Source organism: Arvicanthis niloticus, chromosome 6, assembly GCF_011762505.2.
Source record: "Arvicanthis niloticus isolate mArvNil1 chromosome 6, mArvNil1.pat.X, whole genome shotgun sequence".
NCBI lineage: Eukaryota > Metazoa > Chordata > Mammalia > Rodentia > Muridae > Arvicanthis > Arvicanthis niloticus.
Genome location: NC_047663.1, coordinates 1,585,635 through 1,606,075, shown reverse-complemented (window position 1 = coordinate 1,606,075; position 20,441 = coordinate 1,585,635). Strand labels below are relative to the sequence as shown.

The following is a 20,441-nucleotide window of genomic DNA, read 5'->3' as shown; positions in this document are numbered from 1 at the left end:
TGTGTGTGGGTAGGAGTCAGGGTGTGTGTGGGGGGAGGTAGGAGTCAGGGTGTGTGTGTGGGGAGGTAGGAGTCAGGGTGTGTGTGTGGGGAGGTAGGAGTCAGGGTGTGGGGGGTAGGAGTCAGGGTGTGTGTGTGGGGAGGTAGGAGTCAGGGTGTGTGTGGGGGGGTAGGAGTCAGGGTGTGTGTGTAGGGGGTAGGAGTCAGTATGTGTGTGTGTGTAGGAGTCAGGGTGTGTGTGTGGGGAGGTAGGAGTCAGGGTGTGTGTGGGGGGGTAGGAGTCAGTGTGTGTGTGGGGGTAGGAGTCAGGGTGTGTATGTGGGGAGGTAGGAGTCAGGGTGTGTGTGTGTGTGTAGGAGTCAGGGTGTGTGTGTGTGTGTGTGTGTGTGTAGGAGTCAGGGTGTGTGTGGGGGGAGGTAGGAGTCAGGGTGTGTGTGTGTGGAGTCAGGGTGTGTGTGTGTGTGTGTGTGTGTGTAGGAGTCAGGGTGTGTGTGGGGGGAGGTAGGAGTCAGGGTGTGTGTGGGGGGGGGTAGGAGTCAGGGTGTGTGGGGGTAGGAGTCAGGGTGTGTGTGTGGAGGTAGGAGTCAGGGTGTGTGTGTGGGGAGGTAGGAGTTAGGGTGTATGTGTGTGGGTAGGAGTCAGGGTGTGTGTGTGGGGAGGTAGGAGTCAGGGTGTGTGTGTGGGGTAGGAGTCAGGGTGTGTGTGTGGGGAGGTAGGAGTCAGGGTGTGTGTGTGGGGAGGTAGGAGTCAGGGTGTGTGTGTGTGTGTGTGTAGGAGTCAGGGTGTGGGAGGGGTAGGAGTCAGGGTGTGTGTGTGGGGAGGTAGGAGTCAGGGTGTGTGTCAGGAGGTAGGAGTCAGGGTGTGTGTGTGGGGAGGTAGGAGTCAGGGTGTGTGTGTGGGGGTAGGAGTCAGGGTGTGTGTGTGGAGAGGTAGGAGTCAGGGTGTGTGTGTGTGTGTGTGGAGGTAGGAGTCAGGGTGTGTGTAGGGGTAGGAGTCAGGGTGTGTGTGTGTGGAGGTAGGAGTCAGGGTGTGTGTGTGTGGAGGTAGGAGTCAGGGTGTGTGTGGGGGTAGGAGTCAGGGTGTGTGTGTGGAGGTAGGAGTCAGGGTGTGTGTGTGTGGAGGTAGGAGTCAGGGTGTGTGTGGGGGTAGGAGTCAGGGTGTGTGTGTGGGGAGGTAGGAGTCAGGGTGTGTGTGTGTGTGTGTGTGTGTGTGTGTGTAGGAGTCAGGGTGTGTGTGGGGGGAGGTAGGAGTCAGGGTGTGTGTGTGTGTGTGTGTGTGTGTGTAGGAGTCAGGGTGTGTGTGTGTGTGTGTGTAGGAGTCAGGGTGTGTGTGTGGGGTAGGAGTCAGGGTGTGTGTGTTAGGCCTTCTGGATGTGGAAGACAGGAAGCCATCCATGCTGGTTGTGGGGCTGAGGCCGTGCCATGATCCTGGCAGGCCCTGGACTGTGAGGATCGAGGGGCTTGGGGTGAGCAGTTAGTCCTTTCCACCTCAGAACCTGGAGTCGTGAGGCAGGCGATCCCAGCCTCCAGATAGGGTGGCACCATAGGGTCCAGGGTGCCTCAAACCTCCTATCTCAAGCCCTCAGTGGTTCTCTGGGTTATCCAATGTGGACACTATTCCATGGCTCCTCTGTGCTCTTTTGTCAGTCTTGCTAACTGTCCAGAGCTGTGCAGTGGCCAGTTTGCTGCTCACAACACTCGACTCGCAACACCCAAGCAGCCGGGAGTGAGGTTTACACACTGGGCTTCGTCTGGTCCTACCTACTCTTCTAACATGGTGAGGTCAGCACATCTTCACCAGAGACCTCACAGCATGGCTGTGTCCAGAAATAAGGTCCTCAAGCCGTTACAGTATTAGCATACAGAGTGACAGATCTCATGGCCCACCCAGCTACACATGCCCAAGCCTCCAAGATGCCAGGCCTAAACAAGGAACCTAACAGGTACTTAAGCCACTAGATAGCACTGACAACGCCCATCTTTACGTCTCAATAAAATCTTTTGTAGGGTGAACCAGGAAGCCAGAGATCTTTGCTGTATTGTTTGTTTTTTTAACTTTTACTTTTATTATAAAGGAGCTACTAGGAGTTACCAGCCTCCTCCCACACTTAAGCAGGCTGGGGATGATAGCTCAGCTTCCTCCCCATCTTTCCTACTGAGAGCTCCAAGAAGCAGGCTTCTAGGAAGATGGCCTAAAGCACAGGTGAGGGCAGCTGTGAGGCCCATGGAAAGCAGATATGTGGGTTCTAGGGCAGTGGTCCTTCACTGATAAAAATGAACCACTAGGAGAAGGAGGTGGGCTTTATGATTCATGGCAAGAACAGAACCAGGAGGACCCCAAAGGGCCAACAGAGGCAGTATATTCCTGCTCGTCCTGCAAATTGCTGCAAGTGTGTGCCTGTGAGTGGGTCTTGCACTCTGTGACAGGATATGGCCAGTGCTATTCCCTGTGGCTCTCCTGACATGGTGCTCTGCCCCATGCCACCTTCCCTGGGATGCTGTGACCTGCAGTTGCATATATCTTGGCTGGTCTGTGCTACCCTTTACTCCCTCAGCCCACACTCTACTGTCATCTTTGGTTACCATGTGTGGCTTTTGCTGCCATTTCAGCTGCCAGCCAGGGTGCTCCCAGGCTGCACGTGGGGCTAAGGATAGCACGTTGTCACCAGCTATGACTCTCACTCTGACCCAGGCCCACCTTTCCTGAGAATCTGCTGTCAGACATGCTTCTGGGTCCTGTGAGTTTCTGCCTGGCAGGAGTACCAGTTGTTCAAGAGTCAGGGTTAGCTGCACTGTGACGTATTCTAAAAGGCTGTATGAAAAGTCTACAAGTGAGGGAAACCTTGCCTGTCAGGGCTGGCAGCAGGTCTACCTCTATTCCAGTCAGCCTGGCCTGTCCAGGTCAGGACTGCAAGGGTCGCACTCTACCTTCACCTCCTCCAGGGCTGTTCTCAGTTTGTCTCCCACCCCACCCACCAACAGGGAGGCTTCTGCTGGTAGCCCCCGTTTCCACCACTCCCTGGCCTGTGGCCTCCTGATAGTTGCTTTCTGAGCTGTCCTCATCTCTGCCTAAGCCATTCAGCCAGGAAGACTAAAGTGGCAATCCCTGTTCCACTGAGCACTCTGAAAACCACCAGTGCTCGACACCAGACAAACCCAGGAGTTGTGGGCATAGCAGCATGGTTATACTCCTAGCATGGGACGAGACAGAGACAGGAGGACTCCTGCAAGTTCTAGGCCAGCCAGGGCTACAGAGCAAGACCATGGTTCAAAAAATCAAAATCAAATCAAAACAAGGGTCATTACTCCATCTGATCTGCACATGAACTCCTGCATCTGTGGGCTGACCACTTCTTCAGTCATTAAAGCAAGCAGGGTGTAATTCCTGTAATCCCAGCATTTAGGAGGCAGAATAATATCCTGGCAGATTCAAGGCCAGACAGAAATACACAGTGCGACACAGTCTCAGAACAAACAAACCCAAAAACTAACAACAAAAACACTAAACATATGTAATCACAGAACTGTAAAAAAAAGTTGTAAAAGATGTAAAGTTCTATACATCTAGCTGAAGGAACAGAATGTTACTGCCACTGGAAAAATAAAGTTTTGTTGACACCAGTTGTGTTTGCTGCCATCTGGACTCTGCACCGCTCCTCTGCCTTTGAGGGCTGAGATGCACTGCGTCTCCAGGTGTGCCGCCCAGCTTTGACAGATGAGGGGCTGCAAGCCACACACATTTGTATTAGCCGAGTCTGAGATTGCTGCTGGTGACGTTGTCAGGCTTCTTTGTTGCTGGGTACATTTCCATCCTCTTCCTCCTTGTGCTGCCTCTCAGTTCCCTGTGCTGAGTCAGAACAGTCTGTCCACTGCTACAACCCTCAAAAAGATGGCACTGGGGCTGGAAAGATGGCTCAGCAGTTAAGCCTTTTCCAGAGGCCCAGGTTCAGTTCCCAGGACTCAGGACCCACACTGGGCATCTTACAACAACCTCCTTGTAACTCCAGCTACGAGGATATGTTTGAATGCTTGGTCCCTTGTTGGTGGAATTGTTTGGGAAGGCTTGGGAGGTGTGGGAATGGTCCATGGGAAGCAGGCTTTGAGATTTTACTCTTTTTGTTTGCTTGGTTTTTGTTTGTTTGTTTGTTTGGTTTGGTTTTTTTGAGACAGGATTTCTCTGTGTAACCCTGGCTGTCCTGGAACTCACGCTGTAGACCAGGCTGGCCTCTAATGGCCTCGAATTCAGAAATCCGCCTGCCTCTGCCTCCCAAGTGCTGGGATTAAAGGCGTGCGCCACCACCGCCCCACTTTGTTTTATTATTTTTGAGACAGAGTTTCTCTGTGTAACAGTTCTGGCTGTCCTAGAACTTACTATATAGACTGGCCTGGCCTTGAACTCACAGAGATCCACCTGCCTCTGCCAAGTGCTGGAATTAAAGGCATGAGCCACCACACCTGGTTTGGTTTTGAGGTTTTTTTTTTTTTTTGAAAAGCCCATTCTACTCCCAGTTACTGCTCACTGCTTGGTGGTTGTGTCTCAAGCTGTGAGCTCTCAGCTCCTGCTCCAGCACCATGCTTGTCTGCCTGCTCCCCTGCTCCCCACCATGATGGGCATGGACTCTTGAGCCTCTGAAACTGTAAATCCCACATTAAATATTTTCATTTGTAAGTTGACTTGGTCATAGTGTTTTACCATAGCAATATAAGTAAGACATTGTGCATGAATGATTTAACAGATTGGGTTTTTTTTTTTGTTTTGTTTTGTTTTGTTTTGTTTTGAGACGGGGTTTCTCTATGTAGTCTTGGCTATCCTGGAACTCTCTCTGTAGACCAGGCTGGCCTTCAACTCAGAGATCTGCTTGCTTTTGCCTCCTGAGCACTGGAATTAAAGGCATAGGCCACCACCACTGCCTGGCAACTGCAACTTTTGGGGGTGGGGGTGGGGAGCAAACTACTACTGCTGCTGCTTCTCCTTCTTCTTATCCTTCTCCTTCCTTCCTTCCTTCCTCCTTCCTCATCTGTCCTCTTCCTCCTCTTCCTCTTCCTCCTCTTTCTCCTCCACTTCTTGAGACAGGATTTTGCTATGTGGCCAGAGAAGTACTGAATTTCTGGACTCAAGTAACTGATCCTCTTGTCTCAGTGCCTTGAATAGACGGGACCAAGAGGCGTGTGTACCATGCTCACATCAGAACTGTCTCATTTTACATAAAACACGTGCTAACATGCATGTTCAAGGGTACTCACCATCATCTTATTTGTAATGACAAAGAACTAGAAACGACTTAACACCAACTGTTCGAGAACACCTCAGGACACAGTGCACAGCAGCATGGATTGTGAGCAAGAAGGACATGTGACCAAGAAGGACATGACTAACACCAGAAGGACACTGGATCACACACCACACTCAGTGTATCTGGTTGTGATCCCCCTGCCTTTTGACAATGTTTCTCTGTGTAGTTCTGGATGTCCTGGAACTCACTACATAGACCAGGCTGTCCCTGAACTCACTTGTTCATCTGCTTCTGCCTCCTGAGTGCTGGGATTGAATGTGTGCACCACTGTGCCAGGCATTGTTTGTTCTGTCTAGCTTTGGTTTTAAGTCAGTTTTTCTTCTTCTACCCTTCTTGCTTGGTATCATCTCAAACAGTTCCCCCAAAGTGAGCTCTTTGGAGAGATTTTCCTAAGGATTTCACTTCGACCATCACTGGCTCTTCTAGAGAAGCAGGCCATCCACCCTGTATCCAATGTGTGGAGAAGTAGATGTCATCATCCTAAGGAGCCCTGGATGATGTGTGTATCACACTGCGTATGATAGGGTTTCTGATCTGCAGGGCTCCATGATACGAGGCATGGGACGCTCTGGCTCCATAGAACTAAGGTACACAGGCCCAGGAGATCAAAATGGCAGAAAGAATGCAACACACAACCTCCAGTTGCTTCAGAACACCACAGCCACCCTGTCCCCACTCCTGTGGCACTGTACCCTGTTGGTAGCAATCAGGAGGCAGGTCTCCTACCTGCAGCAGAGTTATCCTGTGAGGGGATGCCTGAAAGGCTGGATCCCAGGTCTAGCAGCCTCCAGGTATCTTGGAGGGAACTGCTGGCCAATGAGGATGATCTGTGGGCATGGTAGTCACTTTCTTCAGGGACTTCTTGAGCCTGTGGTAGCTTTGGGGTCCTGTTTTCTTTCTGATAAACTGACTTCCAAGTCTCTGTGGAGAGTCTGTGCTGCTTCTGTGAAAGTTAAGAGACAGTTATGAGGTACTTCCCTTTGATAGCTACCCTCTCTCCACCCTTGAGATGCTCACAGCTCTCCCTCCTTGCTCCCACCAGGATAGAGGGACCAGGATACTTCTCAAGATGGAGATGGGCTCCTGGAGAGCAGCTGTGCTCCAGGCACAGACCACCAGCAGTGTTGGCTGACATCACCAGGCTCCGCTGAATGTCCGAAGCCCAAATGAGTCCAGCATAGGTGTGGGGACAGCCTGACAGCTGAAGTCCCTGCCAGAGTGTGCCAGCCACGATGGGGTGAATGACACCAGGTGTCCGGCTGGCATCTGTGGTCTTCCACCTGCCCCACCCTATAAAGGGAAGTACCTGTTGGCAGGCATCTGAGCAATGTGACCTTTCTAAGGCACCAAGGTGTTGAAGTTCCACACTCATGTGTGTGTGAACATCCAGTTGGGTTAGACCCCAGTACCCACAGAATCCTATGACTACAGTCCAGCTCTCATATGCACCCCCCAGAGACTACTGCACCCCAGCACCTGGCTATACCTGAGCAGGCCTTGACGCCATTCCTGCTTTGTGGCCTCGTGGGGTGTTCTTTTTGCTGACCTCTTGAGCTGAGTGGGGTTGATTCTTCCCTGCATATTCAGAAACACATTTTCTCTTGGTGTGCCTGGGGTCCTGTCATAGAAAGTTAAGAGAGATTTAGGACTTGGTCATTGGTATATCCGCTCTCCCACAAGATGAGAAAGAAACAGTCCCTGGATCCTAGACGGGGGCTCTTCATTTGTTGTCAGCCTTTACAGGAAGGACATGCTCGTTTTACTACAAATTCAGCTTCCTCCAGTTGGCCTAGGTGGTTCTCACAATCCTCTAGAGAAGGAAGCTGTGAATTCCAAGCATAAGTCTCTTCCCCAAGATCAGGACAGTCCTTCATGGCTCTGGCTTAAGTAGACCCCAGCCCAAGATAGTGCCTCCCAGGCTAGTCCCTAACTGGGCCACTCTGCCCATTGTACAGTGTGAATGCTTGGTCCCATCCACATTCTGGATGGAAAGGGAGGCAGAGGACATCAAAGAGAATCGTAAAGGGCTTGAAAGGAAACAAGGACAACAGGAAGGAACAGCAGCCAGGCGGGAAACTCACAGCAGCAGGAGGGACAGGTGCGAGCTCTGGCAGTCCTCTACATACACTCACCGACTTTTGGGCTTAGCGCTCCTTTTCCATGGTCTTTTCCGTGTTCTCTCTCTCTCTCTCTCTCTCTCTCTCTCTCTCTCTCTCTCTCTCTCTCTCTCTCTCTCTCTGACAGTGTTTCTCTGTGTAGCTTTGGAAGTCCTGGAAGTGCCGGGATTAAGGGTGTGCACCAGCACTGCCCAGCTCTTTCTATTACTACTTACATGCTAGGTAGATTTACTACCAGAAATAAACATAAATAAAAAAGAATCTAAAAAGGCTATATGTATATTATTGTTTTGTGAGATTAAAGAAATTAAAGGTGTATGCCACCACCACCTGGCTGTTTTTACATTTTTAGGACTATAATTTGGCCACATGTACACCTGTGTATTATGTTCATGCTTGCTGCCTACAGAGGCCAGAAAATGGCATGGGATCCCCTGGGAGTGGAGTTACAGACAGCTGTGAGCTGCCATGTGGGTGCTGGGAACTGAACCACTCAGCCTCTCTCCAGCTGTTTTGTTCTTATTGTTTGTGTTTGAGGCTGGCTTTACTGCAGCCCAGTAAACTCCCTCTTAAGCTCCCTCCTCTTCCCTCAGTCTCCAGTGTTTCTTTTCTAGAGTTTTAGGTTATTTCAGTAGATATAATCACAGTGGTAGTTCTGTTGTTGTTCGGAAAAAATTAATAGTTTAATAAAATATTTACTATACTAGGAAGAAGTAGTCAGATAAGAGACGTTTTACTGCAATGAACAGCAGGCTTGTTTACTTGGTGTGGAAGGTTTCTTCTGACAAAACATGTTTGAGAAGTTTGAGCAATGACAAAAACTCCCAAGCAGTTAGAGGTGAAACCTTCCTGGTTTGAAGAGCATCTCCCACGGTCAGGAGCAGCCGCACACTGTGAGTGCAGCCAGTGTGGGCCCACGGAGGGAGGAAGGAGGTGGCGGAGCAAATGCAGGAGCCCTCTCTGAACAAATGTGCGTGAGCCCGCTCTGCAGCAGTACCTGCCGCTCTGAACAAATGGGGTCTCCTCTCTGGACTCCGTCACACTTCTCAATGTTTCCCTCAGACTTCCCTTCATGAGGAGAGTGGTTTGCTGGGGAAACACCTGGGCTTGCCCTACTTTCTTTGGCCAATCCTGCTCAGTTTCTTCTCTGAGGAACAACTGACCTGCACACGCCTCAGCCGCTCCCTCCACGCCTGCTTTCTGGGTGGCCTTTCCCCTGTCCTTGACTTCTGGCTCTTTGCATGTGGTCTCAAGCTGGCCCAGGTGTGAGTGGAGAAGGAATACCTCTGACTTGGCCCCTTTTCCCTACCCAGCTGCTCTGGCCTAAGCTTTGATGTTCTTTCTTGGTGTTCTTGATATTCTTTTTCCACATTTCAGCCTGGCCCCCACCTCCACCCTGCCTCAGTGGGCCTCACCAGTGATGGTCAGCATGTTGCTTCCTTGCCCAAAGCCTGCCATTCCCACCTGGCTTACATTACCCCAGGGCAAAAACATCTCTACATAGCTTTCTTTTCTTTTAACTTATTTTAAGTAAACTCAAAGGCAAATTCCTTTGGGAGAATATATTTGCAGATATTCAAAAATATGAATCAGTACTGAGATTCCAGAAACAACTCCCACAGCCTTAAAGAAGCTGCTCATTAGGAGCTCAGACCCTGTATCAGCCCAAAGGTGACCTCCAATCTTTGCACTTTAGGAACCTAACAGGAAGATTGCAAGACTCTCAAAAAATCAAATAACCCTGCTATATACACATTTAGCTCCAAGGCACAAGCTTGGTATGTTTCACCAGCCAATGGTGGAAATTACTAGTTGTATTGAAACTTGTGGGAAGAAAAAGCAATATGAACATCCCCAGAGGCATGCTACCTCAGGTCTCAGGGGGCAGGCCCACTACCTCAGCTGAAGTTCTGAGTGAACAGCCCTGGACACTGGGCCACCTGGGGATTTATATCTTGCAAGTCATAACTGTTGTGGGTAAAACCTGAGGAGAGGTCATCTTGTTTTTTGTTTGAGTCAGGGTTTACTGTGCAGCCTTGGATGGCCTGGACTTCATCAGGTTGGACTCAAACTCACAAACATCTGCTTGCCTCTGCTTCCTAAATCTGGGATTAATGGTGAGGGCCACCACATGAGGAGAAGGCACTTCTCTGATCGATGGAAAGTCTAATCAGGTCAAAGGAATAACATGGCTAGAGTTGACATTTTAATGTTGCGATGGAACCCAGCGCCTCATGCACACTAAACATATGTTCTACCACTGAGCTATACCCCAATCCTTGACCATAGCCACTATGCCTGGCCACAAGGAATTTTAAAAACTAGGTATGACAGAGCAGGCTGTTAATCCTAGCACTTGGAAGGTAAGGGCAGACAGATAATGGTGAAGCCAGCCTGGTCTACATTGTTCCAGGCTCTTCAGAGCTACAAAAAAAACTTTGTCGTCCCCCCCCCCCAAAAAAAAAAGTTAACACACACACACACACACACAGAGACACACACACACACACACACACAGAGTATTTAACTTAGTTTTTATTTTACAGGATCCCGCAGTTGAAAGAATTTGGATTTTTAAAAGGGATATTTGAACTTTTAGTGTTTAAACTTTTTGTTTTATTTTTTGAGACAGGGTTTCTCTGTATAGCCCTGGCTGTTCTGGAACTCACTCTGTAGACCAGGCTGGCCTTGAACTCAGAAATCTGCCTGCCTCTGCCTCACAAGTGCTGGGATTAAAGGCATGTGTCACCACTGCCCGGCTTTGTTTTGTTTTTAAATACAAGATTTCTCTGTGTGATAGCACTGGCTGTCTTGGAATTAGCTTTGTAGATCAGGCTGGCTTTGAACTCAAAGAGATCCACCTGCCTCTTCCTTAGTGCTGGCATTAAAGTGAGCAGAGCTCAGGAACCCACAGCACAACTTCCTAGTGTAACCTAGTCCACAGCCCTGTCTCTCAGACAGCTGCACAGAGCAGCAGAGGGACATACAACAGTCAGGAAACAAGACAGGCGAGGTGGGGATTAATGCTGGCTAGAGTCATCTGGCAATGGGCATCTCAATGGAGAAAATGCCCACTTCAGATGGCCTACAGGCAAGTCTGTGGGGGCATTTTCTTCATTAATGGTTGATGTGAGAGGGTCCTACCCATCCGCTGTGGATGGTGCCACTCTCAGACAAGTGGTCCTGGACTGTATACAACAGCAAGTGAATAGCTGGAGAGATGGCTCAGCAGCTAATGGCAGGAGGAAACAAGAGAGCACGGGCTGTTCTTCCAGAGGACCCAGGTTTGATTTCTAGGACCTACATGGTAGCTAAAACCATGTCTGACTTTAGTTTCAAGGGATCTGATGTCTCTCCTGGTCTCCACAAGCACCAGGCATGCACACAGAGCACAGAGCACATGCAAGCAAAACACCAATGCACATAAAATACAAATAAAGAAAACAAAACAAAAATCAACTGGGCAAGCCATGAGAAGCACACCAGTAAGCAGTGTTATTCCATGGCCTCTGCTTCGCTTTCTGGCTCTTGGTTCCTGCCCTGACTTCCCTTTATGATGGACTATGATGGGGATGCATAAGCCAATTAAACAATTTCCTTGCCAAGTTGCTTTTGGTTCTGGAGTTTTGACACAGCAATAGAAAGTAAGCTAAGGCAGATCCCCTGGAGCTACAGTAAGTCACAGGAGGCTGGGAGCTGCCTGAGACAAACTCAGCTCTTCTGGAAGAGCAACAAGTACTCTGAGCTACTGAGTCATCGCTCCAGCTCCAAGACATTTTTATTAAAGATACAAATATTAAAATTTATATTGGTAAAGATTAAGAATGTAATACCCATATGGGCAAAGCTAGTAAACCATATGTATAATCAGTTACTTAAAGCCATAGACAAATCCAGGAGGCAGGCATGGTCGGACACTTGTGTAATTCCTGCACCTAGGATCCAGAGTTCACAACAGGCTGGACTACATATTGAGGCTTCAAGACAAATTAAGAAGAAAGGCAAGGGTGAGCGCCTTGCAGCCACACCAGGCAGGCGCTGAGACAAGAGGTTTTCCTTGTTGTCTTCTGTAGCTTGTCTACTAAGAACTACACTCAGGCACTTAGGACATGTTAACACAGATTTCTTAGGTGAAGAAGTTACCTGAGTTGTTGAGTGGGGCTGCAACTGTCCCAAAGGTGGGCCATGATCCAAAGGTCTCTCAGGCACCTCCTGGGGGTCCTGGGGCTCATAGGTGGGAGGACCTGGGCAAGGAGTCAGTTTCCCTAGAAACAGGATTAGGAAAGGGTTGGTTCCCCATATACATCATAAAGGATCTCTTGAACACAAGAACAGCAGATTAAGCTAGGCAGTGGTGGCACACACCTTTGATTCCAGCATTTGGGAGGCAGAGTCAGAAGGAGTTCAAGGCCAGTCTGGCCTACAGTAAGTTCCAGGACAGCCAGGCCTATGCAGAGAAGCCCTGTCTCAAAAAACTAAGGCAGGGGTCAGGGAGGGGGCAGGAACAACAAACTATTTTTCAAAATCAAGGAAATTTTATTTTAAAGAAGGAACTTGGTGACAGAGGTCAGGTGTGAATTGTGACATAGCATCCCCTAGCAGAGCCCAGCACTACTTCCCAGCATAACCCTAACCTATAATCCTAACCCTCAGACAGCTGCCCAGACAGTTGAAGAAACATGATTTACTAACAGTCACTAATACAGGCCTCGGGGCCACTCATTAAGTAAGCATCTTCCATGTGCAGGACACACACATACCACCCCTCCCCACATATACACCACACACCATCCCACACACATAACACACACACATACCCTACACCACCCCACACATATCCCCCACACAACACCCCCCCCACATATACCCCCCACCATACACCACACACACACACAAACACGCACACACCACACACATACACCATGCACCACCTCACACATATCCCACATACAACACACACATGTACACCACACACATACCCCTCCCCCCCCCAGCACACACAAACACAGAGTCCCTAATGCTCTGGATACTGAGGATGAGGCCAACCTGGACAGTACAGCAAAGCCCCACTTGAGGGGCTGGGGGATGGGACTGGAGAGATAGCTCAGCTGTTTGGAGGACTTGTTGCTCTTAAACAGGACCTGTGTTCAGTTCCCAGCACCCACACAGCGGTTCACAACTGGCCAGCTGTAATTGTACTCATATACATAAATTGAATAAATAAATCTTTAAAACTAAGAAAGAAAAAAGAAAAAAGAGGGAAGATGTATGTGCATAAATTTAAAAGTCATGGCCGTAATAACTGCTTCTGCGCTCTTTTGCCGAGGAATGATCTTGATAACTTGACTTGTTCTAAGTTAACCTAAACATCTTGGAGCTGTTGTTTGTTTAAACAGGTCTAGCTCTGTAGGCAGGGTAGCCTAGAATTGTCTGTATCTTGTTTCAGTCTCCCAAGTGCTATGACACTCAGTCTGACATAAAGAGAGATGATAATGATGATGTAGGTCTGGCTTGTCAGGAACTATCTCTGTATAGAACACGCTGGCCTCAGACTCCCAGAGATCTGCCTGTGTCTGCCTCCTGCGTGCTGAGATTAAAAGGTGTTTGCCATCACGCCCGGCTAGGATCACTCACTCGTATAGCTGCAGGACTCAGCCTTTGCAAAGAGGCATGACTATCCTGTGTGGACAAGGCCTGACATTGTTTTTCACATTCCAGTGAAGTAGTCCTCTCTGCTCAGGACAGGACTCTTGCTTTCACTGCTAAGATTGGGTGGCCACTCAGCCAAGGGGCTTCTGCCTCAATCAGGAGTGGGTGGCAACTTTGGCTTGGGCACTCAATGAAGCACCTTAAGTGCTTGGAGTCAGTCTTTCCAGTTCTAGTCAAGAAATAAAATGGGATGAGACAGGAATTCATTATGTTGGACAGAGGAGTGGGAGGAAGACGGCAGCTTTCCTGAGGTTTCCAATGGGCCATAGCATGGACTCCTCACTGTCCAATAAAAAACAAAATTTAAACCCAGGCTCATGTCTACATCTGTACGACAGCCATGCTTTCTTCTTGGAGTGATCTCCTAACCATGGATACTGTCAAATACCAAAGGATGCTGGGTGAGCCATGATCAGGTGTAAAGTCTACACTCAGCACAAGAACAAAATGCAAAGGGACAGAGGAGCAGGTAGAAGGTGAGAATGGAAAAGTTCTAACACACTCCACCAGGCAAATGTCCCACAGCAGACAACCGCACCACAGCACACAACCACACCACAACAGACAACCACACCACAGCAGACAACCACACTACAGCAGACAAACACACCACAGCACACAAACACACCACAGCAGACAAACACACCACAGCACACAACCACACCACAGCACACAACCACACCACAGCACACAAACACACCACAGCACACAACCACACCACAGCACACAACCACACCACAGCACACAACCACACCACAGCACACAACCACACCACAGCACACAACCACACCACAGCACACAACCACACCACAGCACACAACCACACCACAGCACACAACCACACCACAGCAGACAAACACACCACAGCAGACAACCACACCACAGCAGACAAACACACCACAGCAGACAAACACACCACAGCAGACAAACACACCACAGCACACAAACACACCACAGCAGACAAACACACCACAGCACACAACCACACCACAGCAGACAACCACACCACAGCAGACAACCACACCACAGCACACAACCACACCACAGCAGACAACCACACCACAGCAGACAACCACACCACAGCAGACAACCACACCACAGCAGACAACCACACCACAGCAGACAAACACACCACAGCACACAACCACACCACAGCAGACAACCACACCACAGCACACAACCACACCACAGCAGACAACCACACCACAGCAGACAAACACCACAGCAGACAAACACACCACAGCACACAAACACACCACAGCAGACAAACACACCACAGCACACAACCACACCACAGCAGACAAACACACCACAGCAGACAAACACACCACAGCAGACAACCACACCACAGCAGACAAACACACCACAGCACACAACCACACCACAGCAGACAAACACCACAGCAGACAAACACACCACAGCACACAAACACACCACAGCAGACAAACACACCACAGCACACAACCACACCACAGCAGACAAACACACCACAGCAGACAAACACACCACAGCACACAAACACACCACAGCAGACAACCACACCACAGCAGACAAACACACCACAGCAGACAAACACACCACAGCACACAAACACACCACAGCAGACAACCACACCACAGCAGACAAACACACCACAGCAGACAACCACACCACAGCAGACAACCACACCACAGCAGACAACCACACCACAGCAGACAAACACACCACAGCAGACAAACACACCACAGCAGACAAACACACCACAGCAGACAACCACACCACAGCAGACAAACACACCACAGCAGACAACCACACCACAGCACACAAACACACCACAGCAGACAACCACACCACAGCACACAACCACACCACAGCAGACAAACACACCACAGCAGACAACCACACCACAGCACACAACCACACCACAGCAGACAAACACACCACAGCACACAACCACACCACAGCAGACAACCACACCACAGCAGACAAACACACTACAGCAGACAACCACACCACAGCACACAAACACACCACAGCAGACAACCACACCACAGCACACAACCACACCACAGCAGACAACCACACCACAGCAGACAAACACACCACAGCAGACAAACACACCACAGCAGACAAACACACCACAGCAGACAAACACACCACAGCACACAACCACACCACAGCAGACAAACACACCACAGCAGACAACCACACCACAGCAGACAACCACACCACAGCAGACAACCACACCACAGCAGACAACCATACCACAGCACACAAACACACCACAGCAGACAACCACACCACAGCAGACAAACACACCACAGCAGACAACCACACCACAGCACACAACCACACCACAGCAGACAAACACACCACAGCACACAACCACACCACAGCAGACAACCACACCACAGCAGACAACCACACCACAGCACACAACCACACCACAGCAGACAAACACACCACAGCACACAACCACACCACAGCAGACAAACACACCACAGCAGACAACACACCACAGCAGACAACCACACCACAGCACACAACCACACCACAGCAGACAAACACCACAGCAGACAACCACACCACAGCAGACAACCACACCACAGCACACAAACACACCACAGCAGACAACCACACCACAGCAGACAACCACACCACAGCAGACAACCACACCACAGCAGACAACCACACCACAGCAGACAAACACACCACAGCAGACAAACACACCACAGCAGACAAACACACCACAGCAGACAACCACACCACAGCAGACAACCACACCACAGCAGACAACCACACCACAGCACACAACACACCACAGCAGACAACCACACCACAGCAGACAACACACCACAGCAGACACCACACCACAGCAGACAACCACACCACAGCACACAAACACACCACAGCAGACAACCACACCACAGCAGACAAACACACCACAGCAGACAACCACACCACAGCACACAAACACACCACAGCAGACAACCACACCACAGCAGACAAACCACACCACAGCAGACAACCACACCACAGCAGACAAACACACCACAGCAGACAACACACCACAGCAGACAACCACACCACAGCAGACAACCACACCACAGCACACAACACACCACAGCAGACAACCACACCACAGCAGACAAACACACCACAGCAGACAACCACACCACAGCACACAACCACACCACAGCAGACAAACACACCACAGCAGACAACCACACTACAGCAGACAACCACACCACAGCACACAACCACACCACAGCAGACAAACACACCACAGCAGACAACCACACTACAGCAGACAACCACACCACAGCAGACAACCACACCACAGCAGACAAACCACACACAGCACACACCACACCACAGCAGACAAACACACCACAGCAGACAACCACACCACAGCAGACAACCACACCACAGCAGACAAACACACACCACAGCAGACAAACACACCACAGCAGACAAACACACCACAGCAGACAAACACACCACAGCAGACAAACACACCACAGCAGACAAACACACCACAGCAGACAACCACACCACAGCAGACAACCACACCACAGCACACAAACACACCACAGCAGACAACCACACCTCAGCAGACAAACACACCACAGCACACAACCACACCACAGCAGACAACCACACCACAGCAGACAACCACACCACAGCAGACAACCACACCACAGCAGACAAACACACCACAGCACACAACCACACCACAGCAGACAACCACACCACAGCACACAACCACACCACAGCAGACAAACACACCACAGCACACAACCACACCACAGCAGACAAACACACCTCAGCAGACAAACACACCACAGCAGACAAACACACCACAGCACACAAACACACCACAGCAGACAAACACACCACAGCACACAACCACACCACAGCAGACAACCACACCACAGCAGACAACCACACCACAGCACACAAACACACCACAGCAGACAACCACACCACAGCAGACAAACACACCACAGCAGACAACCACACCACAGCAGACAAACACACCACAGCAGACAAACACCACAGCAGACAACCACACCACAGCAGACAACCACACCACAGCACACAACCACACCACAGCAGACAACCACACCACAGCACACAAACACACCACAGCAGACAAACACACCACAGCACACAAACACACCACAGCACACAACCACACCACAGCAGACAACCACACCACAGCACACAAACACACCACAGCAGACAACCACACCTCAGCAGACAAACACACCACAGCACACAACCACACCACAGCAGACAACCACACCACAGCAGACAACCACACCACAGCAGACAAACACACCACAGCACACAACCACACCACAGCAGACAACCACACCACAGCACACAACCACACCACAGCAGACAAACACACCACAGCACACAACCACACCACAGCAGACAAACACACCTCAGCAGACAAACACACCACAGCAGACAAACACACCACAGCACACAAACACACCACAGCAGACAAACACACCACAGCACACAACCACACCACAGCAGACAACCACACCACAGCACACAACCACACCACAGCAGACAAACACACCACAGCAGACAACCACACCACAGCAGACAACCACACCACAGCAGACAACCACACCACAGCACACAACCACACCACAGCAGACAAACACACCACAGCACACAACCACACCACAGCAGACAAACACACCACAGCACACAACCACACCACAGCAGACAAACACACCACAGCAGACAAACACACCACAGCAGACAAACACACCACAGCACACAAACACACCACAGCAGACAACCACACCACAGCACACAAACACACCACAGCAGACAACCACACCACAGCACACAACCACACCACAGCAGACAACCACACCACAGCAGACAAACACACCACAGCAGACAACCACACCACAGCAGACAACCACACCACAGCAGACAAACACACCACAGCAGACAACCACACCACAGCAGACAACCACACCACAGCAGACAACCACACCACAGCAGACAAACACACCACAGCAGACAAACACACCACAGCAGACAAACACACCACAGCAGACAAACACACCACAGCAGACAACCACACCACAGCAGACAAACACACCACAGCAGACAAACACACCACAGCAGACAAACACACCACAGCAGACAAACACACCACAGCAGACAAACACACCACAGCAGACAAACACACCACAGCAGACAAACACACCACAGCAGACAAACACACCACAGCAGACAAACACACCACAGCAGACAAACACACCACAGCAGACAAACACACCACAGCAGACAAACACACCACAGCAGACAACCACACCACAGCACACAACCACACCACAGCAGACAACCACACCACAGCAGACAAACACACCACAGCAGACAACCACACTACAGCAGACAAACACACCTCAGCAGACAAACACACCACAGCACACAACCACACCACAGCAGACAAACACACCACAGCAGACAACCACACTACAGCAGACAACCACACCACAGCAGACAAACACACCACAGCACACAAACACACCACAGCAGACAACCACACCACAGCACACAACCACACCACAGCAGACAAACACACCACAGCAGACAGCCCAAGGAACAGAAGCAAATTCAGAAGGATTTGAGTGTTTTTCACAGTTGTTCAACAGCATAAAACAAAATACAAACAAACAAACAAACAAAAAACCCAGAAGCCAGCATATTAGATTAAAAAATAACCAAAAAGGATTTTGAAAATCTCTTCTAGATAACTCAAGGGTGAAGTAGAACCCTGAGAACCCATAAGAGTATGTGTCTTGAGATTAGTTATTTGGTAACTATGTCCTGTATGTTTCTAGGACATGTTTGACATCACAGTCACATGGGAATTTATACCCTAAAACACAAAATGGCAAGCAAGGTGTGGCAGTGCACACACCTTTAATCTCAGCACTGGGGACACAGAGGCAGGTGGATCCCTGAGTTTGAGGCTAGCCTGGTCTACAGAGCAAATTTCAGGACAGCCAGGGCTACAAAGAAACCCTGTCTATAAAAGAAAAAAACAAAACAACAGAAACCATGCCATAGCTGAACATGAAGGAATTAAGACAAATGCTAGACACTCAATCAAGACACCAGGAAAAGAGCCATCAAATCAACTCAAGGACAGGAATAGAGATGAGGTGCTAACTGATAGCTCCCAGAAACTAACCTAGCCACTTTAGATACCTCAGCAAAACAAGAAGAGGGACACACACACACATAGACATAGATACAATAATCATCTACACAGACACATGGACACCCACACACCTCATACACACACACACATACACAGACACACAACACTCACCCACAGAAACACACACATATGCATATTCACATAGACATACACACATGGACACACAACACTCACCCACACAGACACATACATACCACACACACACAAACATACACACCACACACACACACAGAGACATACACACATACACCACACACACACCTGTCATGGTGCTATACACAAGGATGAGAAGGAAATAGGAAGCAGCATTAAAGGGAATAAGGGCTGGATTTTTTTCATGTGTATGTACCTATTTATGTGTGTGGAGACACATGCATCTGTGTGCGTGTGAACTCCTGAGGCCCAAGGTTGATGTCAGACATTATTCTTGTTCGCTCTTCCACCTTTCAGTCACACCCAGAGCTCATTGGTATGCTAACCTCCCTATCTGGCTTATTCTGGGGATCCCTGTCTCCAGCTATCACATCCCCTGGAATCTGGGGGCTCAACTTCCAGTCCTCATGCTCACTCACTGATGCTTCACCATAGAGCCGTCTTCCCAGTCCTAACCTCTGGTTAGGTTTTCAAGAATATGAAAAACCAAACAGTGTACCACATGGACAATCCAAATTGAGCCCTGACTGGACACAACAACATAAAATGGGAAGACAACAGATCAGAAGTGGCCAGTGTGTGTAGAACAGACCCTTTACCAAGGAGCCAAGACCAGCCCAGTAGGTGACTGTTAGGAGATGACCTATCTGTAAATCCAGCATGTGGGAGGCTGAGGCAGAGGGATGATTCAGGCCAGCCTGGGCTACACAGTGAGCCCTTGTCTCAAAAATAAACACATATGCTGGGCAGTGGTGGTGCACGCCTTTAATCCCAGCACTTGGGAGGCGGAGGCAGGCGGATTTCTGAGTTCGAGGCCAGCCTGGTCTACATAGTGAGTTCCAGGACAGCCAGGACTACACAGAGAGACCCTGTCTCAAAAAAACAAACAAATAAATAAAGAAAGAGAGAGAGAGAGAGGGAGGGAG

General features: G+C 49.7%; 1 protein-coding gene across 8 annotated transcripts in view; it reads right to left on the bottom strand.

Moving 5' to 3' along the window:
• The window catches only part of Ccdc57 (coiled-coil domain containing 57), a 99,425-nt gene that overhangs the window by 26,141 nt on the left and 52,843 nt on the right, over nt 1–20,441 (bottom strand). For 5 of the 8 annotated variants that reach the window (XM_076935297.1, XM_076935298.1, XM_034507661.2 and 2 more), the window contains 3 exons: nt 11,553–11,674; nt 6,779–6,910; nt 6,019–6,235 (listed from right to left, as the gene is read on the bottom strand). In XM_076935297.1, coding sequence (XP_076791412.1) covers nt 6,019–6,235; nt 6,779–6,910; nt 11,553–11,674 — 471 coding nt within the window. The other 3 variants (XM_076935296.1, XM_076935299.1, XM_076935301.1) reach the window with 3 other exon arrangements.